The sequence below is a fragment of the Mobula birostris genome, chromosome 27 (genome assembly GCF_030028105.1).
Source record: "Mobula birostris isolate sMobBir1 chromosome 27, sMobBir1.hap1, whole genome shotgun sequence".
Taxonomy (NCBI): Eukaryota; Metazoa; Chordata; class Chondrichthyes; order Myliobatiformes; family Myliobatidae; genus Mobula; species Mobula birostris.
The window spans coordinates 46105141-46130454 of NC_092396.1; the positions used below are offsets into that span (position 1 = coordinate 46105141).

General features: G+C 43.2%; 1 protein-coding gene across 6 annotated transcripts in view; it reads right to left on the reverse strand.

The window, feature by feature from the left end:
• The window catches only part of LOC140188781 (ephrin type-B receptor 2), a 490120-nt gene extending 470184 nt beyond the window's left edge, over positions 1 to 19936 (reverse strand). For 4 of the 6 annotated variants that reach the window (XR_011883390.1, XR_011883388.1, XR_011883389.1 and 1 more), the window contains exon 1: positions 19443 to 19533. Coding sequence is in view for 1 of the 6 variants with exons in the window: in XM_072245408.1 (XP_072101509.1) it covers positions 19443 to 19497 (55 nt within the window). In the remaining 5 variants the exon portion in view is untranslated. Of the gene's footprint in view, positions 1 to 19442; positions 19534 to 19893 lie in introns of those variants that run through there. The other 2 variants (XM_072245411.1, XM_072245409.1) reach the window with 2 other exon arrangements.
• Positions 19937 to 25314: the final 5378 nt, after the last annotated feature.

Genomic DNA, 25314 nt, shown 5'->3' on the forward strand with positions numbered 1-25314 from the left:
TGGCAGACAGGAAGCAAAGAGTGGGAATAAACGGGACCTTTTCAGAATGGTAGGCAGTGACTAGTGGGGTACCGCAAGGCTCAGTGCTGGGACCCCAGTTGCTTACAATATATATTAAGGACTTGGATGAGGGAATTAAATGCAGCATCTCCAAGTTTGCGGATGACACGAAGCTGGGCGGCAGTGTTAGCTGTGAGGAGGATGCTAAGAGGATGCACGGTGACTTGGATAGGTTAGGTGAGTGGGCAAATTCATGGCAGATGCAATTTAATGTGGATAAATGTGAAGTTATCCACTTTGGTGGCAAAAACAGGAAAACAGATTATTATCTGGATGGTGGCCGATTAGGAAAAGGGGAGGTGCAACGAGACCTGAGTGTCATTATACACCAGTCATTGAAAGTGGGCATGCAGGTACAGCAGGCGGTGAAAAAGGCGAACTGTATGCTGGCATTTATAGCAAGAGGATTCGAGTACAGGAGCAGGGAGGTACTACTGCAGTTGTACAAGGCCTTGGTGAGACCACACCTGGATTATTGTGTGCAGTTTTGGTCCCCTAATCTGAGGAAAGACATTCTTGCCATAGAGGGAGAACAAAGAAGGTTCACCAGGTTGATTCCTGGGATGGCAGGACTTTCATATGATGAAAGACTGGATCGACTAGGCTTATACTCGTTGGAATTTAGAAGATTGAGGGGGGATCTGATTGAAACGTATAAAATCCTAAAGGGATTGGACAGGCTAGATGCAGGAAGATTGTTCCCGATGTTGGGGAAGTCCAGAACGAGGGGTCACAGTTTGAGGATAAAGGGGAAGCCTTTTAGGACCGAAATTAGGAAAAACTTCTTCACACAGAGAGTGGTGAATCTGTGGAATTCTCTGCCACAGGAAACAGTTGAGGCCAGTTCATTGGCTATATTTAAGAGGGAGTTAGATATGGCCCTTGTGGCTAAAGGGATCAGGGGGTATGGAGGGAAGGCTGGTGCAGGGTTCTGAGTTGGATGATCAGCCATGATCATACTGAATGGCGGTGCAGGCTCGAAGAGCCGAATGGCCTACTTCTGCACCTATTTTCTATGTTTCTATGTTTATACATGTCATACAACTCCCTCTTCTTCTTTATCAGAGTTGCAATATCCCTTGAGAACCAAGGTTCTTTATTCCTATTCACTTTGCCTTTAATCCTGACAGGAACTTCCAAATTCTGCACTCTCAAAATTTCTGCTTTGAAGGCTTCCCACCTACCGATCACATCCTTGCCAGAGAACAACCTGTCCCAATCCATGCTTTTTAGATCCTTTCTCATTTCTTCAAATTTGGCCTTATTCCAGTTAAGAACCTCAACCCTAGGACCAGATCTATCCTTGTCCATGATCAAGTTGAAACTAATGGTGTTATGATCACTGGAACCAAAGTGCTCCCCTACAAAGACTTCTGTCACTTGTCCTAACTCTTTTCCTAACAGGAGATCCAATATTGCATCCCCTCTAGTTGGTCCCTCTTTTTCTTCATTTAGAAAACTTTCCTGAACACATTTTACAAACTCTAAACCATCTAGACCCCTAACAGTATGGGAGTCCCAATCAATATATGGAAAATTAAAATCCCCTACCACCACAACTTTATGTTTCCTGCAGTTGCTTGCTATTTCCATTTTGAAAGATCATCGCTAATGCCTCCGCAATCTCCATAGCTATTTCTTTCAGAACACGTGTGTAAGTGAAAAGGGGGTTAGAGTACGGGATAGGAAGGGTTAAATGGTGTATGTGACCTGGAAAATATAGCAGGGGCGAGAACTAGACAACAGAACCGGGCACGGTTAGGATGTTGCAACTGCATGCTCATCTCTTAGAATAGAAGTGCTTACTGACCTGTACCTCTGCACGTGAAGCTATTGTGACCATGATGAAATTGCTAACCACAAAACCGTCATAAGCGTGGACAGGGGAAGCTGGTGCTAACTGAAACCTTTTTCTCTGGCTATAAACGTAACCTTGTACTCATGCTAGGCAGAGTTGATTGCCAGACGCTGCAGATGCGTATGCTGGTTACCTCTCCTTGGATCAAATTAAATAAAGAATTGATCAAGCGAAAACGTGGCCTCTGAGTGTTTTCTCCGACTGAATAACGAATCGGTCTGGACACACGAGGGTGCATTCCATCTGGTCCGGGAGATTTATCTACCTTTAGACTATTCAGCTTCCTGAGTATTTTCTCTGTCGTTATTGTGACTGCGCACACTTCTCTTCCCTGCCACCTTGAGTGCCCGGTATACTGCTGATGCCTTCCTCAGTGAAGACTGATGCAAAATACTCGCTCAGTTCCTCCACCATCTCCTTATCTCCCATTACAATTTCTCCAACATCGTTTTCTATCGGTCCTATATCTATTCTCACCTGTCTTTTATTCTTTATGTACTTGAAGAAACTTTTAGTAACCTCTTTGATATTATTTGCTAGCTTCCTTTCATGGTTAATCTTTTCCCTCTTAATGACCTTCTTAGTTTCCTTTTGTAAGCTTTTAAAAACTTCCCAATTCTCTGTCTTCCCACTAATTTTTGCTTCCTTGTGTGCCCTCTCCTTTGCTTTAACTTTGGCTTTGACATCTCTTGTCAGCCACAGTTGCATCCTTTTTCCATTCGAAAATTCTTCCTTTTTGGAATATACCTGTCTTGCACCTTCCTCACTTCTCGCATAAACTCCAGCCACTGCTGCTCTGCCGTCTTTCCCACCAGTGTCCCTTTCCAGTCAACTTTGGCCAGTTCCTCTCTCCTGCCACTGTAATTTCCTTTACTCCACTGAAATACCTACACATCAGATTTCGGCTTTTTTTTTCAAATTTCACAGTGAACTCAATCATGTTATGATCACTGCCTGCTAAGGGTTCTTTCACCTCAATCTCTCTAATCACCTCCGGTTCATTACACAATACCCAATCCAGTACAGCCGATCTCCTAGTGGGCTCAACAACAAGCTGTTCTAATAAGCCATCACGCAGACATTCTACAAGTTCTCTCTCTTGAGATACACCAAGATCACTTTTTTCCTCAATACTCCCTGGGTCCCTCGGAACATGCCCTAACCTTATCAAGCCTCTTAAAACGTAACATCACACAGTTATCCACATTAAATTCCATCTACCTTTGCCTTGCCTAAGTTACCAGCTGAATAATATCATTCTACCAAAACTATCTCCTCAAGATCTATCCTAAGCTATCAATTTCTGTTTTCCACAACCTCACTAATAGTCATACTCTATTAATCTCGGTGGACATTGGTTTTCATTACATTTGCTCCATAAATAATAAATAGTAATGGAACAATAAATATTTAAATAGTAGTATGTAAATTATGCCAGTAAATTATGAAATAAGTCCAGGACCAGCCTATTGACTCAGGGTGTCTGACCCTCCAAGGGAGGAGTTGTAAAGTTTGATGGCCACAGGCAGGAATGACTTCCTATGATGCTCAGTGGTGCATCTCAGTGGAATGAGCCTCTGGCTGAATGTACTCCTGTGCCCAACCAGTACATTATGTAGTGGATGGGAGACATTGACCAAGATGGCATGCAACTTAGACAGCATCCTCTTTTCAGACACCACCGTGAGAGAATCCAGTTCCATCCCCACAACATCACTGGCCTTACGAATAGAACCTCTTATATACACAACAAAGTTATGCATAGCAATCAGCAAGTATTCCAGCACTGGTTCCTGTGTACAATGCTGCCCAATCATGAAAAACAATGCTCCAACATCTTCCTCTGTCTCCTATTACCAGTCCTGTTTTGGATCCAATTTTCCATGGAACCCCTTTTAGACTAGTCTTTCAGGTATGATACATCAAAAGCTTCAGTGAAGTCCATGAAAACAACACTTGCTCTGCTATCTATATCAATATGTTTAGTTGTCTCTTCAAAAACTTTATTTAATATATCCAAGCAAAATCTCCCACCAACAAATTAATACCAACTACCCTTAATTAATTCCAGCCTTTCCAAGGTAGATCAGTCCTGTCCCGTGAAATTCGTTCTCATTATTTCCCATCCACGGATTATTTATTTATTTAACAAAACAGCAGAGAGTAGGATCTTCTGGCCCTTCAAACCAGGCTGACACAGCAACCTCCTCTCCCCCACCGACAAACCTAATTAACCCCAACCTTACCAGGGACAACTTACAATGACTAATTAACCTACACAGTATGACACTGGACTGTCGGAGGAAACCAGAGCACTCAGGAAAAACCTAAGCATTCCACGGGGAGGACATACAGACTCCTTACAGACACCGCCAGAACTGAACACCAAAGTCTAAACTGCAACTGTTCGGGTAACAGATATTTGTCATGCCTCAGCTGGGTCTGTTAAATGGCTACTGTCAACCTGATGGACAAGTGGTTCAAATTCTCTGGATTATACAATAAAGATTGGTGAATGCTGTTCTAAAATTTAAGCTTGCAATGTAATCTGTATGAGGCTGCCAGATCTGTCTTCTAACTTGATGCCAAAAATGAAAATTTAATCTTAAAGCAGCAGGCTGCCGTGTGACTAATCATCATTGCTTTAATCCCAAAAGATGTGCAAGGTAAATTATGAGAATTTTGGTGAATGTATTTATGAAAACTGCTTAATAAAACCATAAGATTATGAAACATGGGAGCAGAATTAGGTCATTCAGCCCATCGACTCTGTTCCACCATTTCATTCCGGCTGATTTATTATTCCTCTCAGTCCCATTCTTCTGCTATCTCCCTGTAACCTGTGAAGCTCTGATTAATCAAGAACCTATCAAACTCTGCCTTAAATATAGCCAATGGCTTGGCCTCTACAGATTCCAGATTCACCATCATCTGGCTAATGAAATTCCTTATCTGTGTTCTAAATGGATTTCCCTCAATTCTGAGGCTGTGCCCTTTGGTCCTAGACTCCCCCACCATAGGAAACATCTTCTCCACATCTACTGTTTCTAGACATTTCAATATTCAATAGATTTCAATGAGATCCCCACTCATTCTTCTAAACTCCAGAAGGTACAGGCCCAAAGCCATCAAACATTCCTCATACATTAACCCTTTCATTCTCGCCAACTTTCTCTATACCCTCTCCAATGTTAGCACATATTTTCTTAGACAAGAGGCCCAAAACTGCTCACAATACTCCAAATATAGCCTGATTAATGCCTCATAAAGCAGCAGCATACCCTTGCTTCTGTATACTAGTCCTTCCCAAATGAATGCTAACATTGCCTTTGCTTTCCTCACTACTGATTCAACCTGCAAGTTAAATCTTAGGGAATCCTGCACAAGGAATCCCAAGTCCCTTTGTACCTCAGATTTTTGAATTTTCTCCCCACTTAGAAAATAGCCCACACATTTATTCCTTCTGTTAAAGTGCTTGACCAAGCACTTCCCGACACCACATTCCACTTGCCACTTCTTTGCCCATTCACCCAGTCTGTCCAAGTTCTTCTGTAGACACCCACTACCTCAGCACTACCTACCCCTTCACCTACCTTGGCCACAAAGCCAACAATTCCTTCATCCAAATCACGGTCATATAACATGAGAAGAAGCAACACCGGCCCATTCAGCATGCTGCTAGGTCAGTGGTAGCCAACCAGAAAAGCCACCCTTTATTCTCACACTTTGCATCCTGCCAATCAGCCAACCTTCCACGCACGCTAGCACCTTTCCTAAAATACTGAAGGCATTCTAAAGGGGAGAGGATGAACAGTCAGAAGCCTTGGTCCATTTTGGCACCAATGGCGTAGATAGAAAAAGGGAAGAGGTCCTGAAGAGAAAATTTGGGGAGCTAGCTAGAAAGCTTTAGAACAGGACCTCCACGATAGATTGATGCCTGTACTATGCACCACTTTGAGTAAGAACAGGATGATTTGGCAGATGAATGCATGGCTGAGGAACTCATGCAGAGGGCAGTGCTTCAGATTTCTGGATCATTGAGATCTCTTCCAAGGAAGAAATAACCTGTACAAAAGGGACAGTTCACACCCAAACCTGAGGGGCACCAATATCATGTGGATAGGTTTGCTAGAACTGCTAGGGATGGAGTTTAAAGTAATTTGGCAGGGGTGGGAACCAGAATGATGGGGCCGAAGATGGGGCAGTTGGTAAACACCAGAGGCAGTGTGCAGTGAGACTGTCAGAAAGGGCAGGCAGATATCAGGGAAAAACTCTAGTCAGTGGGATGAATTGCAGTGTTTCAATGGGACAAGATCAAAAAGGGTGATGAATACAGGATTGAAGTGTCATATTTGAATGCACACAGTATATGGAATAAGGGAGATAATCTTGTGGCAATTAGAGATTGCCAGGGATGAGGTTCTGTGCATCACTAGATTGTGGCTCAAAAAGATTATATTTAGGAGCTTAACATTCAAGGATACACACTGCATCGAAAGTCAGGAAGGTAGTCAAGGGGGTGAGGTGACTGTTGGTAAAATATAAAATCAAATTTTTTTGAAAGAGGTAACATAGGATCAGAAGAAATAGAATCCTTGTTGGTAGAGTTAAGAAACTGCAAGGGTCAAAAGAACCTGATGGGAGTTATAGACAGGCCTCTGAACAGTAGCCAGGATATGGGTTACAAATTACAACAGAAGATAGAAAAGGCTTGTCAAAAAGGGAACATTATGATAGTCATGGGGGATTTCAATATGCAGGTAGATTGGGAAAATCAAGTTGGTGCTGGATCCAAAGGCACAGAATTTGAAGAATGCCTAAGAGATGCCTTTTTAGAGCAGCTTACAGTTGAGCCCACTAGGGGACCAGCCATCCTGATTGGGTGTTGTATACTGAATAGAGAGTTTAAGGTAAAGAATTCCTCAGGGGGCAGTGAGGAATGATAGAATTCACCCTGCAATTTGAGAGGGGCAAGCTAAAGTCAAATGTATCAGCATTACTGTGGAGTAACGGGATTTATTGAGGTGTTAGAGAAGAGCTGGCCAAAGTTGACTGGAAGGGGGCTCTACCAGGGATGACAGCAGAGCAACAAATGGCTGGAGTCTCTGGGAGGAATTCAGAAGGCAGAGCATAGATACATCCCAAGGAAGAAGACCGTATAACACAACTGTGTCTGACAAGGAAAGTCAAAGCCAACATCAAAGCAATAGAGAGAACATATAATAGAGCAAAAATTAGTGAGAAGTTTGAGGATATGAAAGCTTTTAAAACCCATCGGAAGGCAACCAAAATTATCCATGAGGGAAAAGAGAATTAATACCAATTTTTTCTTTAGATACATAAAGTGTGAAATAGAGGTGAGAAAGGATATTGGACTTCTGGAAAACAATGCTGGAGAGGTAATCATGAGGGACAAGGAAGTGGTGGACAAACTGAGTAAGTATTTTGCATCAGTCTTCACTGGGAAGACACTAGCAGTATGCTGGAAGTTTCAGAGTGTCAGGAGACAAACTGAGTTCAGCTCCTACTACTAGGAAGAAGGTGCTTGTGGAGCTGAAAGGTCTGAAAGCAGATAAGTAATATTAACCTAACAGACTTCACCCAGGGTTCAGAAAGAGGTGGCTAAAGAGACTGTGAAGGCAATAGTAATGACCTTTCAAGAATCAACAGATTCTAGCATGGTTCTGAAGGACTGGGAAATTGCAAATGTCACTCCACTCTTCAAGAAAAGAAAATCGCAAAAGAAAAGGAAATTACAGACCACTTAGCCTAACCTCAGTGGTTCGGAAGATGTTGAATTCGACTCTTAAAGATGAGGTTTCAGAGTACTTGGAGGCACGTGATAATATAGGCCAAGGTCAGCAAGAGTTTCTTAAGGGAAAATCTTAATTGAAAAATCTGTTCGAATTACTTAAAAAAATAACAAGCAGGAGTTACCATAAGACCATAAGATACAGGACCAAAATTAGGCCATTTGGCCCATCACGCCTGCTCTGCCATTTCATCATGGCTGATCCAATTTTTCTCAGTCCCAACCTCCTGCCTTCTCCTTGTATCCTTTCATTTCCTGACTAATCAAGAATCTAAAGGAGAATTTGTGGATGTTGTACACTTGGATTTTCAGAAGGCCTTTAGCAACGTGCCACACATGAGGCTGCTTAGCAAGATAAGAGCCCATGATATTACAGGACAGATACTAGTGTAAGGCATTGGCTGATTGGCAGGAGGCAAAGAGTGGGAATAAAGGGAGCCTTTTCTGATTGGCTGCCAGTGACCAGTGACGTTCCACAGTGATCTGTGTTGGGACAGCTTCCTTTTACATGTTTTACACGATTTGGTACTGATGGCCTTGTGGACAAGTTTGCCGATGATACAAAGATAGGTGGAGAGGCAGATAGCATTGAGGAACCAGGGAGGCTGCAGGAGGACTTGAACAGATTAGGAATTTGAGCAAAGAAGTGGCAGATGGAATACAGCATCGGGAAGTGTACAGCCATGCACTTTCATAGAAGAATAAAGGCTATTTTCTAAATGGGGAGAAAATTCAAAAATCTGAGGTGCAGATGGACTTTGGAGTCCTTGTGCAGGATTCCCTAATTGTCATCTTGCAGGTTGAGTCGGTGGTGAGGTAGGCAAATGTAATCTTAGCATTCATTTCAAGAGGACCAGAATATAACAGCAAGGATGTGATACTGAAGCTTTATAAGGAACTGGCGAGGCCTCACTTGGAGTATTGTTAAGGAACTGGTGAGGCCTCACTTGGAGTATTGTGAGTCGTTTTGAGCTCCTTATCTAAGAATGGGTATGCTGACACTGGAGAGCATTCAGAGGAGGTTCATGCAAATAATTCCAGGAAAGAAGTGGCTATCATATGAGAAGTGATTGATAGCTCTGGGCCTGTACTCATTTGAATTTGAGTATCTCATTGAAACCTATCAAATGCTTAAATGCCTATATAGTGTGGATGTGGAGATGGTGTTTCCTGCAGCGTGGGAGTCTTGGGTCAGAGGACACAGCCTCAGAATAGAGGGACATTGATTTAGAACGGAAATGAGGAAAAACTTTGTTAGCCAAAGGGTGGTGATCTTGTGGAATTCTTGCCACAGGGAGCTATGTAGCCTGGGTCATTGGGTATATTTAAGGTGGGTTGATAGGGTTCCTCATTAGTCAAGGCATCCAAGGTTATGGGGAAAAGGCCAGAAAATAGGGTTGAGAACAAAATGGATCTGCCATGATGAAATGGAGGAACAGTCTCAATGGGCCGAAAGGCCTAATTCTGTAACGTCTTGTGGTCTAATACCATCGGCTCTTATCATGTATGGCACCTTGTCAAAGGCCTACTGAGTTCTAAATAAACAATATTCACTGTCTCTCATTTGTCTATCCTCAAAGGATTCCAACAGATTAGTCAAGGATGATTTCCCCTTTAGAAAACCATGCTGACCTTGGCCTATTTTACCATGTGCCTCCAATTACCTCAAAAACTCATCCTTAATAATAGACTTCATCACCTTTCCAACCACTGAAGTCAGGCTAACTGGTGTATAATTTCCTTTCTTCTGTCTCTCACCCTTCTTAAAGAGTGGACTGACATTTGCAGTTTTCAAGTCCTCCTGAACCATTCCAGAATCCTGTGATTCTTGAAAGATCATTACTAATGCCTTCACAACCTCTTCCAGGACCCTGGGGTGCAGCTGCCTGATCCAGGTAACATCTCCCTTCTTTCAGACCTTTCAGCTTCCCAAGCACCTTTTCCTTAGTAATAGCAATGACACTCACTTCTGCCCCAACACTCTCATATTTCTGGCACTCTGTTAGTCTTCCACAGTGAAGACTAACGCAAAATACTTAATTTCTTCTGCTATTCCTTTGTTCCCCACTACTACCTCTCCAGCGTCATTTTTCAACAGTTCAATGCCCACTTTGATCTCTCTTTTACATTTTATTTACCTGAAAAAACTTTTGCATCCTCTTTTATATTATTGGCTAACTTGCCTTCAAATTTCATCTTTTCTCTCTTTATTGCTTTAGTTGGATTCCGTTAGTTTTTAAATACTACCCAATCCTCTACCTCTCACTAATTTTTGCATTTGTATATGTCCTCTCTTTTGCTTTTATGCTGACTTTGGCTTCCCGTGTCAGGCACGGTTGCTTCACCCTCCCTTTAGAATCTTCATCTATCTTGTGCCTTCATTGCTGTTCTTCCGTCACCCCTGCTAGTTTCCCCTTTCAATCAACTTTGGCCAGCTCCTCTCTCATGCCTCTGTACTTCCCTTTATTCCACTATAATGCTGATACATCTAACTTTTGCTTCCCCTTCTCAAACCGCAGGGTGGATTCTATCATATTATGATAACTGTCTCCTTATGGTTCCTTTACCTTAAGCTCCCTAATCAAATCTGGTTCATTACATAACACCTAATCCAGAATTGCTATTCCCTTGACATACTCAACCACAAGCTGTTCTAAAAAGCCTTGTTGCAGGCATTCTACAAGTTCCCTCTCTTGGGATCCAGCACCAACCTAATTTTCCCAATCACCTGCATATTAAAACCCCCAATGATTACTGCAAAATTGACCATTTTACATGCCTTCTACTTACCACCCTTTGTAATATGTAGCCAACATACTGACTACTGTCAGGGGCCTGCATATAACTGCCATCAGGGTCTTTTTTTTTTAAAGCCTTGCTGTTTCTTAACTCTACCCACAAGGAGTCTACGTCTTCTAATCCTTTGCAACCTCTTTCAAAGGATTTGATTTAATTTTTTTTACCAAAAGAGCCACCCCACCCACTCTGCCTCCATGCCTGTCCTTTTGATACAATATGCATTCTTAAAGGTTAAGATTCAACGGTGATCTTCGTTCCGCCATGACTCAGATATGCTCACAACATGACATCTGATCACAATATCCCATCTCTAACTGTGATACAAGATCATTTATCTTATTCCATATACTGCATGCATTCAAATATAACATCTTTAGTCCTGTATTCATCAACCTTTTTGACTTAGGTCGTCATTACACTTTAACTGATCATACTGACTGCAATTTTACCCTATTATCTACCTGTCCTTTCTCAGTCACCTTACACAATACACCTAGTTATACACCAACTACCCCAACTTCAGCCCTATCACTCCACTTCATATCCCCCTGCTAAATGAGTTTAAATCATCCCCCGCAGCTGTAGCAAACCTGTTCAGAAGAATATTGGTACCCATCAGGTTCAGATGTAACCCATCGTTTTTGTACAGGCCGTATCTTCCACAGGTCCAGGTATTGTTCACCGTGGTCAGAGGTGGAGACCTGTGCAAGGAAGATTTTAAAGAGCCACAGGGGGTGTGCCATCCCCAATAGCACTATCTTCACCATGATAAGGTAAATCCCGGTGGCAAGGGTGATCCCAGGACAACCAGTCCCACATCTTGACTGCAGGAGGCTGCCTTGTAAAGACCAACTGCAGAAGTATTGAGGCCATGATCACCCAGCGTCAGCTGCAGTGGCTGGGGCACTGATAATGATGCCCCCATGTCGGCTACCCCGCAGAGTGTTACGCGACCAGCTTCAATTCATCATGGTCGACGCTCAGCTGGAGGGCCGAAGAAGCACTATAAGGATCAGATGAAGAATGCTTTAAGGAAGTGCAAGATCAGACTCGAGGACCTGGAGGATGTTGCTGCTGACCGTACCACTTGGTGACAGCTGTGTAGGGACGGGGTTCATGTTCTGGAGATGGAAAGAACAACCAGAAGACAGCAGAAGAGAGCCAGGAGAAATGCAGCCATGGTTGCCACCACTACCACATATACACGTTCCACCTGCAATAGAGCTTGTGGGCCCAGGATAGGACTGTATAGTCAACAAAGATCTCACCATTAAAGGAATGGACGTCATCATTGGATTTCAATGGACAACCAAAGACATTCTTCCACAGGAGAGATCCCAATGATCCAGAAATCAGAACTCTTGCCTCCTGCACCATTTTCCCAGTATGAATTCACCTGCCAAATGATCCTGTTCAGCATTCCAGAGATTACTGTCCTGGAGGCCCTGCTTTTCAACTCTCTGCCTAACTCCCAATATTCTCTGTTCAGGACTTCCTCCCTTTTCTTACCTATGTTGTTGGTACCAGTATGTACCACGACTTCCAGTTGTTTACCCTCTCCCTTTAGAATGCTATGGACACAAAACCAAGGCATCCCTGATCCTGGCACCTGGGAGGCAATTGACCATCCGAGTCTCTCTCACATCCACAGTATTTGCTTTCTGATCCTCTAATTAAGGAATCTCCAATCTCTCCTTTTCTCCCCCATTCCCTTCTGAACCACAGAACCAGATACTGTATCTGGTTGCCCCCCCCCACCCCCAACAGTATTCAAAGTGGTATACTTATTATTAAGGGAATGGTCACAGGGATACTCTGCCCTTTCCCTCTCCTGACAGTCACCCAGGTACTTGCCTCTTGCAACTTAGGAGTGACTACCTCCCCGTAGCTCCTATCTATCACCTCCTCATTCTCCTGTACAAGCTGAAGGTCATCCAGCTGCAGCTCCAGTTTCTTAACATGGTCTAAGGAGCTGCAGCAACGCGCACTTCATACAGAAGTCATTATCACGGAGACTGGAGGTTCACACGAAGAATGTACCACTACGTCTGGACCCATTCTCAGCACATTAACTATGTACTAACAAAGAGAAAAAAAAAACTTACTAGAAGCTTTTTTTTACTTATTTAGAATGTCCATTGGTGTTAGCCCAATCCTGTTCTTGCCTTATCATGTCAAGACAAATCCTATCCACTCTAACCCTGGCGTACTCCAACACACCACTTACGTGAGGTGATTGATAAGTTTGTGGCCTAAGGTAGAAGGAGTCAATTTTAGAAAACCTAGCACATTCATTCGTGGAACATACAAATCCCTTCTTTGTAGAAGTGGTCCACAGCAGGGGTGATTGATAAGTTCGTGGCCAAAGGTAGAAAGAAATGAGATATTAACCTCAAACTTTCTGCGTTATCACTCAAAGAGTTGAACTGTACGTGCATGTAACGAAAGCGCCTTGGACCTCCAGGTAGTCTATTGCAAGGGTGATTGATAAGTTTGTGGCCTTTGGTAGAAGGAGATGAGTTATACAGCTCTTGTTACATGCACGTGCAGTTCAACTCTTTGAGTGAAAATGCAGAAAGTTTGAAGTTATCATCTCCTTCTACCTTAGGCCATGAACCTATCAATCACCCCTGCTGTGGAGCACTTCTGGAGGTCCAGGACGCCGATTTCTACAAAGAAGGGATCCGTATGCTCCACGACCGCTGGACTAAGTGTGTAAATGTAGGAAAAATAAATGTGCTAGGTTTTCTAAAATTGACTCCTTCTACCTTAGGCCACGAACTTATCAATCACCCCTCATACATCTCCCTTCTTTTTATCAGCCCCATGCTGACTGCAGCCTGCCGAAACAAGCTGAAAGCATCAGAGCTCCTTTTAGACTACGTGCTGTGTCACCAACGAATGACCTCTCACGCTGATGCAGACTGCCAAAATTTATTTCAATATTAAAATAACTTATTAGACTCACTATCTTACAGCCTCTTGGTTTATCCTGCTGCCCTTTTTAAATAAAGTTTGAAACCTTCAGTCAGGTAGCTTTGGGACCTGACTAGTGCCAGACACAGAAATCGACGATCCTAGGTACAAGCACAAGGGCACAAGAACTATCTGCAACTAAGTTTCCATATGTCAGAAATGCTGCCAGCTGAGACTGCAAAGTTTGAACTAGAAGGTTGATAAGTTAAATATTAGAACAGATCTTGGTTAGTTAATACAAATCTGTATTATAGACTCAAACTACTACCGGAGTCACCATCTATATACTACTAAAACTGTCATGCTCTGTCTGTCTGTCCATTTGTGACCTCTAATTAGCGTAAACGGTGCATTACAACGGCACTGTTTTTGGCTAAATCAAATTAAAATGCGCTAACTTACAGAATGCAGGCAAAGTTCAGGGTTATATATTCGTATAAAATTACTCATTCGCCAAAATCAACAGGGTCCCTTTTAACCTGAGAGTCAATCCGCCATCATGGAAATCAGGACGCGACAGCCCGACGCATGTGCACAGCCAGCCCCAGCAGCGACACCTGGAGCAAAAGGGCAGGGCAGCTTTATTTCGAGGGGTCACATTCTGCTAATCACCATCAGCATGTGCAGGATTGGGACAGATCTAACTGCCATCCATCAATAAGAGATAATTAAATCTTACTGTAATGACGTACTTTGAGACACCCATAAAACCCTTTGCTGCAGTCAAAGGACAGCGGTGACTATATCACGTCCATTTAGGAGAGCGCCAACCACATCATCAAGAATAATCAGTATCCTTTGGTGTTACTGCTTCGTATCTTCTATCCAGCATAAGGTCAGCTTAATTATGCCGCATGGAAAGGAAAGGGGGACATTATGGTCAAGAGATGACACCAAACGTTGTCGGAAAGCAGCAAGGAGAGAGAAAGAACAAGAATCGGATGAGGCCAGGGCCGCACGACTCCAGGATCAAAGAGTCAGGACAAAAAAAGATGAGAGAAGAAGAGTCAGAGGAGGGGAGGCATGCACCTCTCCAAAATGACTATTACTGTAATATAACCCCAGCTAAATGAATGGTTTCTAAACCACCTACATGGCATCATTTGAACAGCCTTCAGAGACTGGCTTCTGTGACAGAGGGGAACTCATGAGGAAGCTGAGATGGGTCATCTATTCAATACTTCTAGATGTGCCAGATCACTGACAATGAGAACATTCTGGAAGCCTCACTCAGGTTAGTCATCAAACTGTCCACCACCATTCATAACTAACTGTGGTGGACAGTTAATCAGGTCTATCAGTTGTAAGATAGGTTAGCTCAGTATCAGATGTGCTGCCTTGTGTTAAAACTTTACCAGAATTCTGGCAGTGCACACAGACCAAACCAGGCAAAATGGTACAGTTTATTCTTTAAAAAAAAAATCAGTGAGCAAGATTGGGATTTTTAGTAGTTTGTTGGTTACTATTACATGTATAAACTTCCCTCTTCTCCCTCCCCCAGATTTATTTAATTAACTAATTTCTGTAACTTCCATGATAGGGTCAGAACTCACTTCTATGGATACACAGAACTATCTGTTTACCTCCATAGATGCTAGCTCCTCCAGATTTTATGTTGTTCATTTTCTACAGATGATTAGCCCCCTCCTCTGAATTACTAGTTCAATAATGCAAGAACGTTGCTACTTCCTCTCAAGCATATTCTGCTCAAATGATGATACAGCTGTATTAATTTCTGTAATTGCCCCAATTCTAATGTTGTGCTGAATTCGTAAGTGCACATTGCAACAGAAATCAATGCATCAAAGCGTGGTAGTCTTACAGTTTATCTATTATGACATATTTGACTCCCACTCACCTTATATCTACAAGGTAGATTTGCACAGTTACTTCAAACTACAGTATTGTTTTGGGCAAGTACAATCACACTATCATGATTCACAAAATATTGCTTAATATGGCTCATTTCCAACAGAAACCTAATTTGCCTGAAATTAGAACACAAATATCAATTAGTATTGAATCAATGGTAACTTTGTGACCTGCCCTGGACTAACTCATGCCAGCAGCCACAACACTATTTCCCCAGCAGGTGATCCTTGACAACCTTGGAGGCAAAGTAAAAATGTTTCAAATAAGCCAACACTGGATTGATAAAGTTAGTACCAAACACACCTCATCACCCCAGGTCATGCTCTGATTTCAGACTTATTTTCATATAATAATTTAGACTGGCAGTAGGTGGTGCCCAGAAAGACTATTTCACTCTATTTCAAGGTATTTCTGTTGTTATTTTGAGCATATTGAAAAGATCAATATTACATACATCACATACAGCAAAGGAACGTAAGCAGTTTTGAATTGTAATGTTCAAAAGCTGCACATTCCATCCCCATGGCTTTTGTCACTAAACTACTTATCTGGAATGTTGCAGCAGGGTTTATTACTGCACAGCTCAAATGCATCCTGACAGCAATGCATCACCAGCAGGCTTGTAGGATGCACTACCTCCGAACTCTTGTGCACCTCAGCTATCTCTGATCCATAACTATTTGCTTCCTCAGTGTTTAATTCACCACCACACAATCCTTCTCACCACCACCTTGTAGTGATACACATTATCATCTGGCCTCTACTCCATCTCACAAATGCAGGTGTGTGATATCCAAGGTTCGCACTCAACCTTACAAGTCTATCCTATTCATAAATTACACAGTATCCATATTTTGTTTTCTATTTACAACGTCTACACCTTTCAAAACTATCAACTTGGAATGCATTCCTGCTCAAATCCTTCACTTCATTTACAATAAATAGAAGCATGCAACGCATGTGATTTTAAGTGAACTCTCAAAATCGTGAGGGTGTATTGTATGCAGCTTGTGTTATGGATGTTGTTTGCTCTTGCTAGAGGTATACAAAAGAAACCCCATGGAGTGCAAGGAGGATATGCAGCAACTCCCAGCTATTGGCTTTCCCGTTACAGGGCAGTGAGTTGTGACAATGTACCGAGAATCACTGGCCCGAAAGTATAAACACCAATTTGAGAAGCAAATGAATTAATTTTATTTTCAGCAATTCATTAAAACTACAAGCTACAAATTTGCAGCCAAGTTATTTACTGCAACAGGCTCATGTCTGTACCTCACATCAAAATTTATCGAGTAATGTTGAACAAAGGGAAATGATAGCTTGGCAGCTTAACATTAGCATTCTCCCTGAACCCCTCCTGTGATGGCATATACAGTCTACAATGTGATGAGGAAGAAAATAAAGAAATCAGCAAGCAGGAAATTTCCTTTCAACACCAAAAAACAAAGATGCAATTTTTTGCCTCAGATTTGTAGGTGAAGAACAGTTCTGATCATTTGCTGAGATGCAGATCCAAGCCTATTCACTGCTCATGTTTATGAACACAGAAGCATCGCTCCCTCCATTGTTTCTGTTTCTCAAAATCACAATATTCAATGGATCCAAATTCATTTTGATGCTTCATTTATCTGTCAGTTTGTTTTGTCAGTTGCCTTAAAAAATTCAATTTCTTACATATTTTCTACATTCAAGTTATCATTACTTTTTGGGTTTGTGTCAGCTCAATGTAAACCACATTATCCCTGGTATTATCTACCTCTAATCCTTGGTATAATTAAGTCAGGCACAAATGCAAAGGCAGCCTGTAGCATAAAGCAAAGAATCCACTCTAGGTTTGATGCGGAGCTTGAGCGGTATCTTAACAAAAGGTAATGGTGGGAGCAAATTCTGACCGGGAACGTCTAGAAGAACTCCAAGAGCACTAACCTTCACAAGTACCCGCACCACCATAAAGCCTTACTGCTCCAAACTGCAATCCAGTGGAACATCACACTTACACGAGGGACTCTGCAGATGCTGGAAATTCAAGCAACACACACAAAATGCTGGTGGAACACAGCAGGCCAGACAGCATCCATAGAACATCACACATGTCAGCTGCAATAACACTTCGCTCCTTGTTCAAGCATAAACATTCAATTCAACTTATTTCCTTTGAATATCTACAAATGACCATTCAGAATCAGAATCAGGTTTATTATCACTGGAGTGTGTCCTGATATTTGTTAACTTAGCAGCAGTTCAATGCAATATAGAAGAAAAATAAATAAATATAAATAAGTAAATCAATTACAGTATATGTATATTGAATAGATTAAAATTGTGCAAAAACAGAAATAATATGTTAAAAAAGTGAGGTTGTGTTCATGGGTTCAATGTCCATTTAGGAATCGGATGGCAGAGAGGAAGAAGCTGTTGCTAAATCACTGAATTAACCTGTATGATCCAAATTCTTGCTTTTATATTGAAATTGGAGGAATTGCAGCCATGGCTGTCACAGAAATGTATCAGCACCCTGCACATGCAGCAGACTTGATCCAGGTTCACACATTGAGCTGTAGTGCCAGACTGACAGACAATTGTGTTGTTAACCTGAACCAAACTCAAATAATCACCTGTACAACCATCATACAAATAGAAAGGTTAACTGGAAAGGCACTATCTCATTCACTGCACAAACCGTTTTTTTAAAAACCTCGAAGTAATCTTGTACCACTCCTTCTCTTACAACTACTACATTGAAAAGATGCAAAAGGCAAAAACAATATCATTTGGGAGATTACAAACTGAAAACTAAAGATGAATTTATGGCCTCTTACTTCCTGGCATGCCTGACAGGGTGACTGTACCAGAACAAATGCTGCAGCTGGATGTTCCTCAAATTAATGAAAGTTTTCACAATATACTACACAAATTCGCAAGTTGAATTTTAAATGACACATTCACATGCTTTGATGACAACCAACCCCTTCATTGTTTCCAGGTTACAGCATGCATCATCCAGACATGGAAGCTTAACGAATTAAAGACATGATTTTATGAACATTTCATCCAGCACAAAGCACAAAGGCTACGCTATCAAAAATACACATTCTGCGATCGAGATTCAAAGATTACAAGTATAAATCTCTGGCCAGTAGGGTTCACATTTGTTGAAAACAACCAACACAGGATGGTCAGCAGCAGACGACGGGAATTCCCCCCCTTCCCCCTTCCCCCTTCCTCCCCCCACCTCCCAACACCACCGAGAACGTGGAACCTGCTGCCCCGTGGGCTAAGGAAGACCACTAATACATTTTAAGGGTCAATATGGTGAATTCAAAAGGAGTCAACGGGCCATCGGAGTCACAATTCCCTAAATAATGCACCGAAAAAGCAACAGCTGCATCCGATGGACCAAAGTACTGAATTATCTGGAGAGATGCCGGCCTCGTGAAGAGCTTCAGTCGATGTTTCTCTCTTTCTTTCTCACACACACCTGGACAGCGCCTGCCCACCACCGCCTTGGAGCGGGGCACAGCGGAGCCCCGACTGAGGAGAAGGTCTGAGCAAAGGCTCCGGTCGCACTGCACCGCCGTCGGAAACAACTCGCAGGCTCCCAGGGCAGCAAACACCACCCCCCAAACCTCCAACCAATCGCCCGGAACACGAGCACGACCGCACCAGGATAATTCCCATCAGACGACGGCACAGCGATGCACCGCCGAACCACGCCGAGGGCAGAATGAGGTTCCCGAGCAGGCGAACTCACGACCCGGACTCTGAGTTGGGTCCAGAAATATTCCGAAAGCAGCAGCCCGCCAGCAGACACTCCATCACATCACATTGCACACAATAAGACAGCGCACGGACTCAACTTTTGATGCATACACTCTCTCCTAAGGCGTTTCAAGCAGCACAGAGCAGCTTGCTAAACCCAGTGTCTCGGTGCCCTGCTTGGCTTCCCAAGACCCACAGCCCTTCAGTCGGAGCCCGCTTTCCGGCCGCGCTACCCCTTCGCTCCGAACGCCCGCCAACACAAACTTTGCCCATCCACACGCACACACAGACGGAGCAGCGCAGTACCTTCCAGGGCGGCGGCGGCGGCGAACAGCAGGCAGAAGATCCACAGGATGCCCATTGTGGGAGGGAGAGATAGGCGCCACTGACAGCGACCCTCCGCTTCGCTGCGGAGCGCCGACTGAAGCGGGGGCGGGAGCGGGGTCCGCCACCTCGCCCAGGGACGCTGCACACCCAGCACCACCCCTCTCACGCTCCCTCAGCGCACGGCGCGGCGGGTCTGGCAGTGGGGAGTGTCTGTTCTATTTTCCAGTCCGGGACAGCGTCCGCCCTGGCATACCGCAAGGAAACGATGGAGATCGCCGCGCAAAGTAAAATCTCTCCACCCCCCAAATTTGACCGCAGTGGTACTTCCCGCGTCTGTCAATCACCCAGATGTGTTTGATGTCCAAACCCCTGGCTCTGGGCTGCGCTAGCCAGAAGCTCCGCGCGATTCCAGATGTGATGGATATCGTACCCCTGGCTTTGAGAGGCGTTGGCAGAGGCTGAACAATTCCAAATATGGGGATGTCCAAATCCAGATTCTAATTCCAGATATTAACAGAAGCAATTCTATCAAAGTACTAAGAGGTTATAGACTGCACCATCGCTGTATCCTGTCGGCAGTTTCAACAGCCGTCTTCCACTGCAGTCTGGTGCGACTCACATAAATGGACTGAGCAGTATTGGAGGAGTTCAGATAGTTGACCGATGCAGTCTGCTCCCTCCTTCTGTCCTGTTACACAGCATCAGAGCACTAATGGAGACATCAAAATTCTTGGTATACCAGGGAATTCAGTGCACTGATTGTCATCTCCACTCCAATCTATGCTTTATGCAGTCCTTTCCTCTCAATCGCCAGCTGGAGTACTCAAAACTTCCCATTTTCCTCTCCAACTCTTCAGCTCACCAGCACTCTCCTCCATCACCTTGAACCTTCCATCTCACACTCACCCACTTTCTTTCCCTTCATCCTTTCCTCTCCATATCTCTTACTCACCTCTGTCTTCCCATTTAATCTGATCTGAGGCTCAGCACCTCCCTGTCTCTAGACCTTCTCCACTCTCAGTTGGATATCAGAAGTCAGAACAAGAGCAGACCATCTCTTGTGCCTGATCTGCCAATCAGTACTATAATTATTTTTACCTCAGTTCCATTTTCCTGACCTGCCTTATTCCCATTTCCTTCAATTCAATGAATTTCCATTAACTTAGCAATCTCTGTTTTGAATATATTCATCAAATATGTGTCATCACGGGTGGAGAATTCCAAACATTCAGCATCCTTTGGTGAAACAGTTTCTGAATGACTGATTCCTCATTCTCAGATGAACTCTAATCTGCTCGTCAAGTCCCATTGCTAAGGGAGTGAAGTTTCTGCTCGTTCCCACCATTTTCAAAGAACAGTCCCAGCTATCCAAATCCCACCATCCTTCAGCACTACATCCATCACCCAACCATTCCTCACTCCACGGAAAACATCATTGCTTCAAAGGAGGGAAGGCCCTGTAGCAGCAACAAAATAAATTGGATACTGGACATCTGGAACAGAGAAAAGATGGAAATACCCAACAGGCCAGAAAGCATCTGTGGGGAGAGAAAACAAATTAATGTTACTTATGAATGACCGTCCATCAGATCCATTTAAGTTCAGCACAAAGTGGAAAAGCTAGCTAGCTGAAATTGTCACCTTTTGATATTGAGAACAAGATGCTGCAGTGTACTCAGATAGAAGATGAAGTGTTGTTTCTTGATTTTTTGTTGGACATTTCTGAAGCAATGTAAAAGTCAGACAGGACAGAGTGGGAGAGGGGATGAAGGATTAGAGTGGCAGGCAACTGGGAGCCCAGGGTCACCTTTGATCTCTGAATGGAGATGCACTGCAAAATGGTCATCCAATCTGTCTTTGGTGCAGAGGAGACCATGGAGTAAGAGTGAGATTGTAAGTAGCACAGAGAACTCCAGTTTACAAATTATCACTACTGCTCGGAAGAAGAAGAATATACAATGCCTTTTAAAAGTATTCACCCCTCCCCTTTAGAAATTTTCGTGTTTTATTGCTTTGAATCACAACGGATCACAAATTTGGCTTTTTTGACACTGTTCAACAGAAAAAGATTCTTTCATGCCAAAGTGAAAAGAGATCACCACAAAGTGATCTAAATTAACTACAGGTATAAAACACATAAGTATAAGTATTCACCCCCCTTTAATATGACACAACAAATCATCACTGGTTTTAGAAGTCACATAATTAGTTAAATGGAAATCTGTTTTTGCAGACCTGTGTTCAGTCAGAGTGTTTCAATTGATTGTGGTAAGAATACACCTGTTATCTAGAAGGTCCAACTGCTGATGAGTCAGTAATCTGGCAAAACTACACCAAAAAGACAAAAGAACACTCCAAGAAACTCCATGAAAAGGTTAATGGAAAGTACAAGTCAGGACTTGAATACAAGAAAAGTTCCAAGTCACCTGGAGTACAGTTAAGTCAATCATCAAGGAATGGAGAGAAAGTGGTACAGCTGTAAATCTGCTTAGAGCAGGCTTTCTTCTAAATGACCATGTAAGAAGGGGACTAGTGAGGAAGACCACCAAGAGGCCTATGATAACTCTGGAGGAGTTACAAGCTTCAGTGGCTGTGTTGGGAGAGACTGCAGATACAACAACTGTTGCCCAGATGCTTCACCAGTCACAGCTTTATGGGAGAGAGGTAAAGAGAAATCTACTGTTGAAGAAAAATTCACATGAAATCTTGGCTAGAGCTTGACAGAAGGCATGTGGGAGACTCTGAAGTCAGCTGGAAGAAGGTCCTATGTTCTGATAAAACCAAAATTAAGCTTTTTGACCATTAGACTAAACACTATGTTTGGCATAAGCTTAACACCGCACATCATCAAAAACACACCATCCCTACATGAAGCATGGTGGTGGCTGCATCATGCTGTGGGGATACTTCACTACAGGAGGCCCTAGAAGGTTTGTGAAGGTAGAGGGTAAAATGAGTGTAGCAAAATACAGGGAAATCCTAGAAGAAAACCTGATGCAGTCTGCGACTTGGGAGAAGATTTGTTTTCCAGCAAGACAATGACCCCAAGCATAAAGCCAAAACTACACAGGAATGGATTAAAAACAAAGTTAATGCCCACACCTCAATCCAATTGAGAACTTGTGGCTGGACTTGAAAAGGGCTGTTCACTCACGATCCCCATGCAATCTGACAGAGCTTGAGCAGTTTTGTAAAGAAGAATAGGGAAAACTTGAAGTGTCCAGATGTGCAAAGCTGATAGACCTATCCACACAGACTTGAGGCTGTAATTACTCCCAAAGGTGTATCTACTAAATACTGACTTGAAGGGGGTGAAGACTTCTTCAATCAAACAGATCTCTACAAAGTGATCTAAATTAATTATAAATAGAAATCACAAAATATTTGTAATTCATTTAGATCACTTTGAAGAGATCTGTTTTCACTTTGACGCAAAAGTGTCTTTTTCTGTTGATCACTGTCAAAAATGCCAAATTAAATCAACTGTGATTCAATGTTGTACTTTATACTTTATACTTTATTGTCGCCAAACAATTGGTACTAGAACGTACAATCATCACAGCGATATTTGATTCTGCACTTCCCACTCCCTGGATTACAAATATTAAATATTTAAATATATTAAAAATAGTTAAAATTAGTAAATATTAAACATTTAAATTATAAATCATAAATAGAAAATAGAAAAATGGGAAGTAAGGTAGTGCAAAAAAACTGACAGGCAGGTCCAGATATTTGGAAGATCCGGATCCGTTTAGCAGTCTTATCACAGTTGGAAAGAAGCTGTTCCCAAATCTGGCTGTACGGGTCTTGAAGCTCCTGATCCTTCTCCCGGAGGGAAGAGGGACGAACAGTGTGTTGGCTGGGTGAGTCATGTCCCTGATTATCCTGGCAGCACTGCTCTGAGAGTGTGCGGTGTAAAGTGAGTCCACGGACGGAAGATTGGTTTGTGTGATGTGCTGTGTCGTGTTCACGATCTTCTGCAGCTTCTTTCCACTTGCGCACCACCAATGTAAAATGGGTTGTGCGATCCGCTACTCCTTCTGAAGTCAAAAACCAATTCCTTCGTCTTGCTGACGTTGACGGATAGGTTATTGTCTTCACACCATCCCACCAGGTTCTTAATTTCCTCTCTGTACTCAAACTCATCATTACCCGAGATACGGACTACAGTTGTTGTGACATCAGCAAACTTATATATTGAGTTTGATGGAAACTTGGCTACACAATCATGGGTGTACAGTGAGTACAGCAGGGGGCTGAGTACACAGCCTTGTGGGGCACCGATGCCCAGAGTGATTGTAGAGGAGAGCTTGTCCCCTATTTTTACAGCCTGGGTCCTGTCTGTGAGGAAGTTGAAGATCCAGCTGCAGATCTGAGTGCTAAGGCCCAGGTTCCGGAGCTTAGGAATCAGTTTATTTGGAATGAGGTATTAAAGACAGAGCTGTAGTCAATGAAAAGGAGCCTTACGTATGTGTCCTTATTCTCCAGGTGTTCTAAGGAGGAATGTAGGGCCAGAGAGATGGCATCTGCCGTTGACCTGTTGCTCCGGTAGGCGAACTGCAAAGCTTCAAGGTTGACCGGTAGGCTGTGTGCCATAACCAATCTCTCGAAGCACTCCATAGCAATTGATGTCAGAGCCACAGGTCGATAGTCATTCAGGCATGCCACTTTACTCTTCTTCGGCACTGGGATTATCGTTGCCTTCTTAAAACATGAGGAGATCTTAGACTGAAGCAAGGGGCAGTTGAAGATGTCAGCGAACACTCCAGCTAGCTCGCTTGCGCAGGCCCGGAGAATCCGTCCTGGGATGCCATCTGAGCCTGTCACCTTCCTTGGATTTATCTTCAGGAAGGCCCTTCTAACGTCCTCCTTGGTGACAATGAATCTCGATGCCACCAGGTCCGGTTCATCCAGAGGGAGCGGGACGCTCCTCTTCTGTTTGAATCTTGTGTAGAATACATTAAGTTTGTCAGGAAGAGAACAGCCATAGTTACTGATATTCCCAGCCTTTTCTTTGCGCCCAGTGATCTCATTTAGACCCTGCCATAGTCTACCGGTTAGCCTGGGCTTCTAACTTGGCTTGATATTGCCTTTTGGTGCCCTTAATGGTTTTCCGGAGTTCACGCCTGGATTCTGTGTAGCGACTGGTATCCCCGGACCTAAAAGCCACAGCTCTAGCCTTTAAAACAATAAAATATAAAAACAACCAAGGGGGGGGCAAATATCTTTTATAGGCACTGTTCATTAAGAACTTCTAAGTATATATAAACTACTCCCAATACTTGTAAAATTCTTACATCATCTGATGAAGCAATACCATACTAAATTCAGCTTATCTATTAAAAACCAAAAAAGAACAACTACTATTATCAAAATCAAGTGAGGCATTTTCCAGGGTGATTCTCTAAGCCCACTATGGTGCTGTCTAGCTTTAAGTCCACTCTCTAATTTACTGAATTGGAAGAGAACAGAGTATCAATCAGAAGCAACCAAACAAATTGTAGCAACACACATCAAAGTTGCTGGTGAACACAGCAGGCCAGGCAGCATCTCTAGGAAGAGGTGAGGTACAGTCAACGTTTCGAGCCGAGATCCTTCGTCAGGACTAACTGAAGGAAGAGCTAGTAAGAGATTTGAAAGTGGGAGGGGGAGGGAGAGATCCAAAATGATAGGAGAAGACAGGAGGGGGAGAGATGGAGACAAGAGCTGGACAGTTGATTGGCAAAAGGGATATGAGAGAATCATGAGACAGGAGGCCCAGGGAGAAAGAAATGGGGGGGGGGAACCCAGAGGATGGGCAAGGGGTATAGTGAGAGGGACAGAGGGAGAAAAAGGAGAGAGAGAGAGG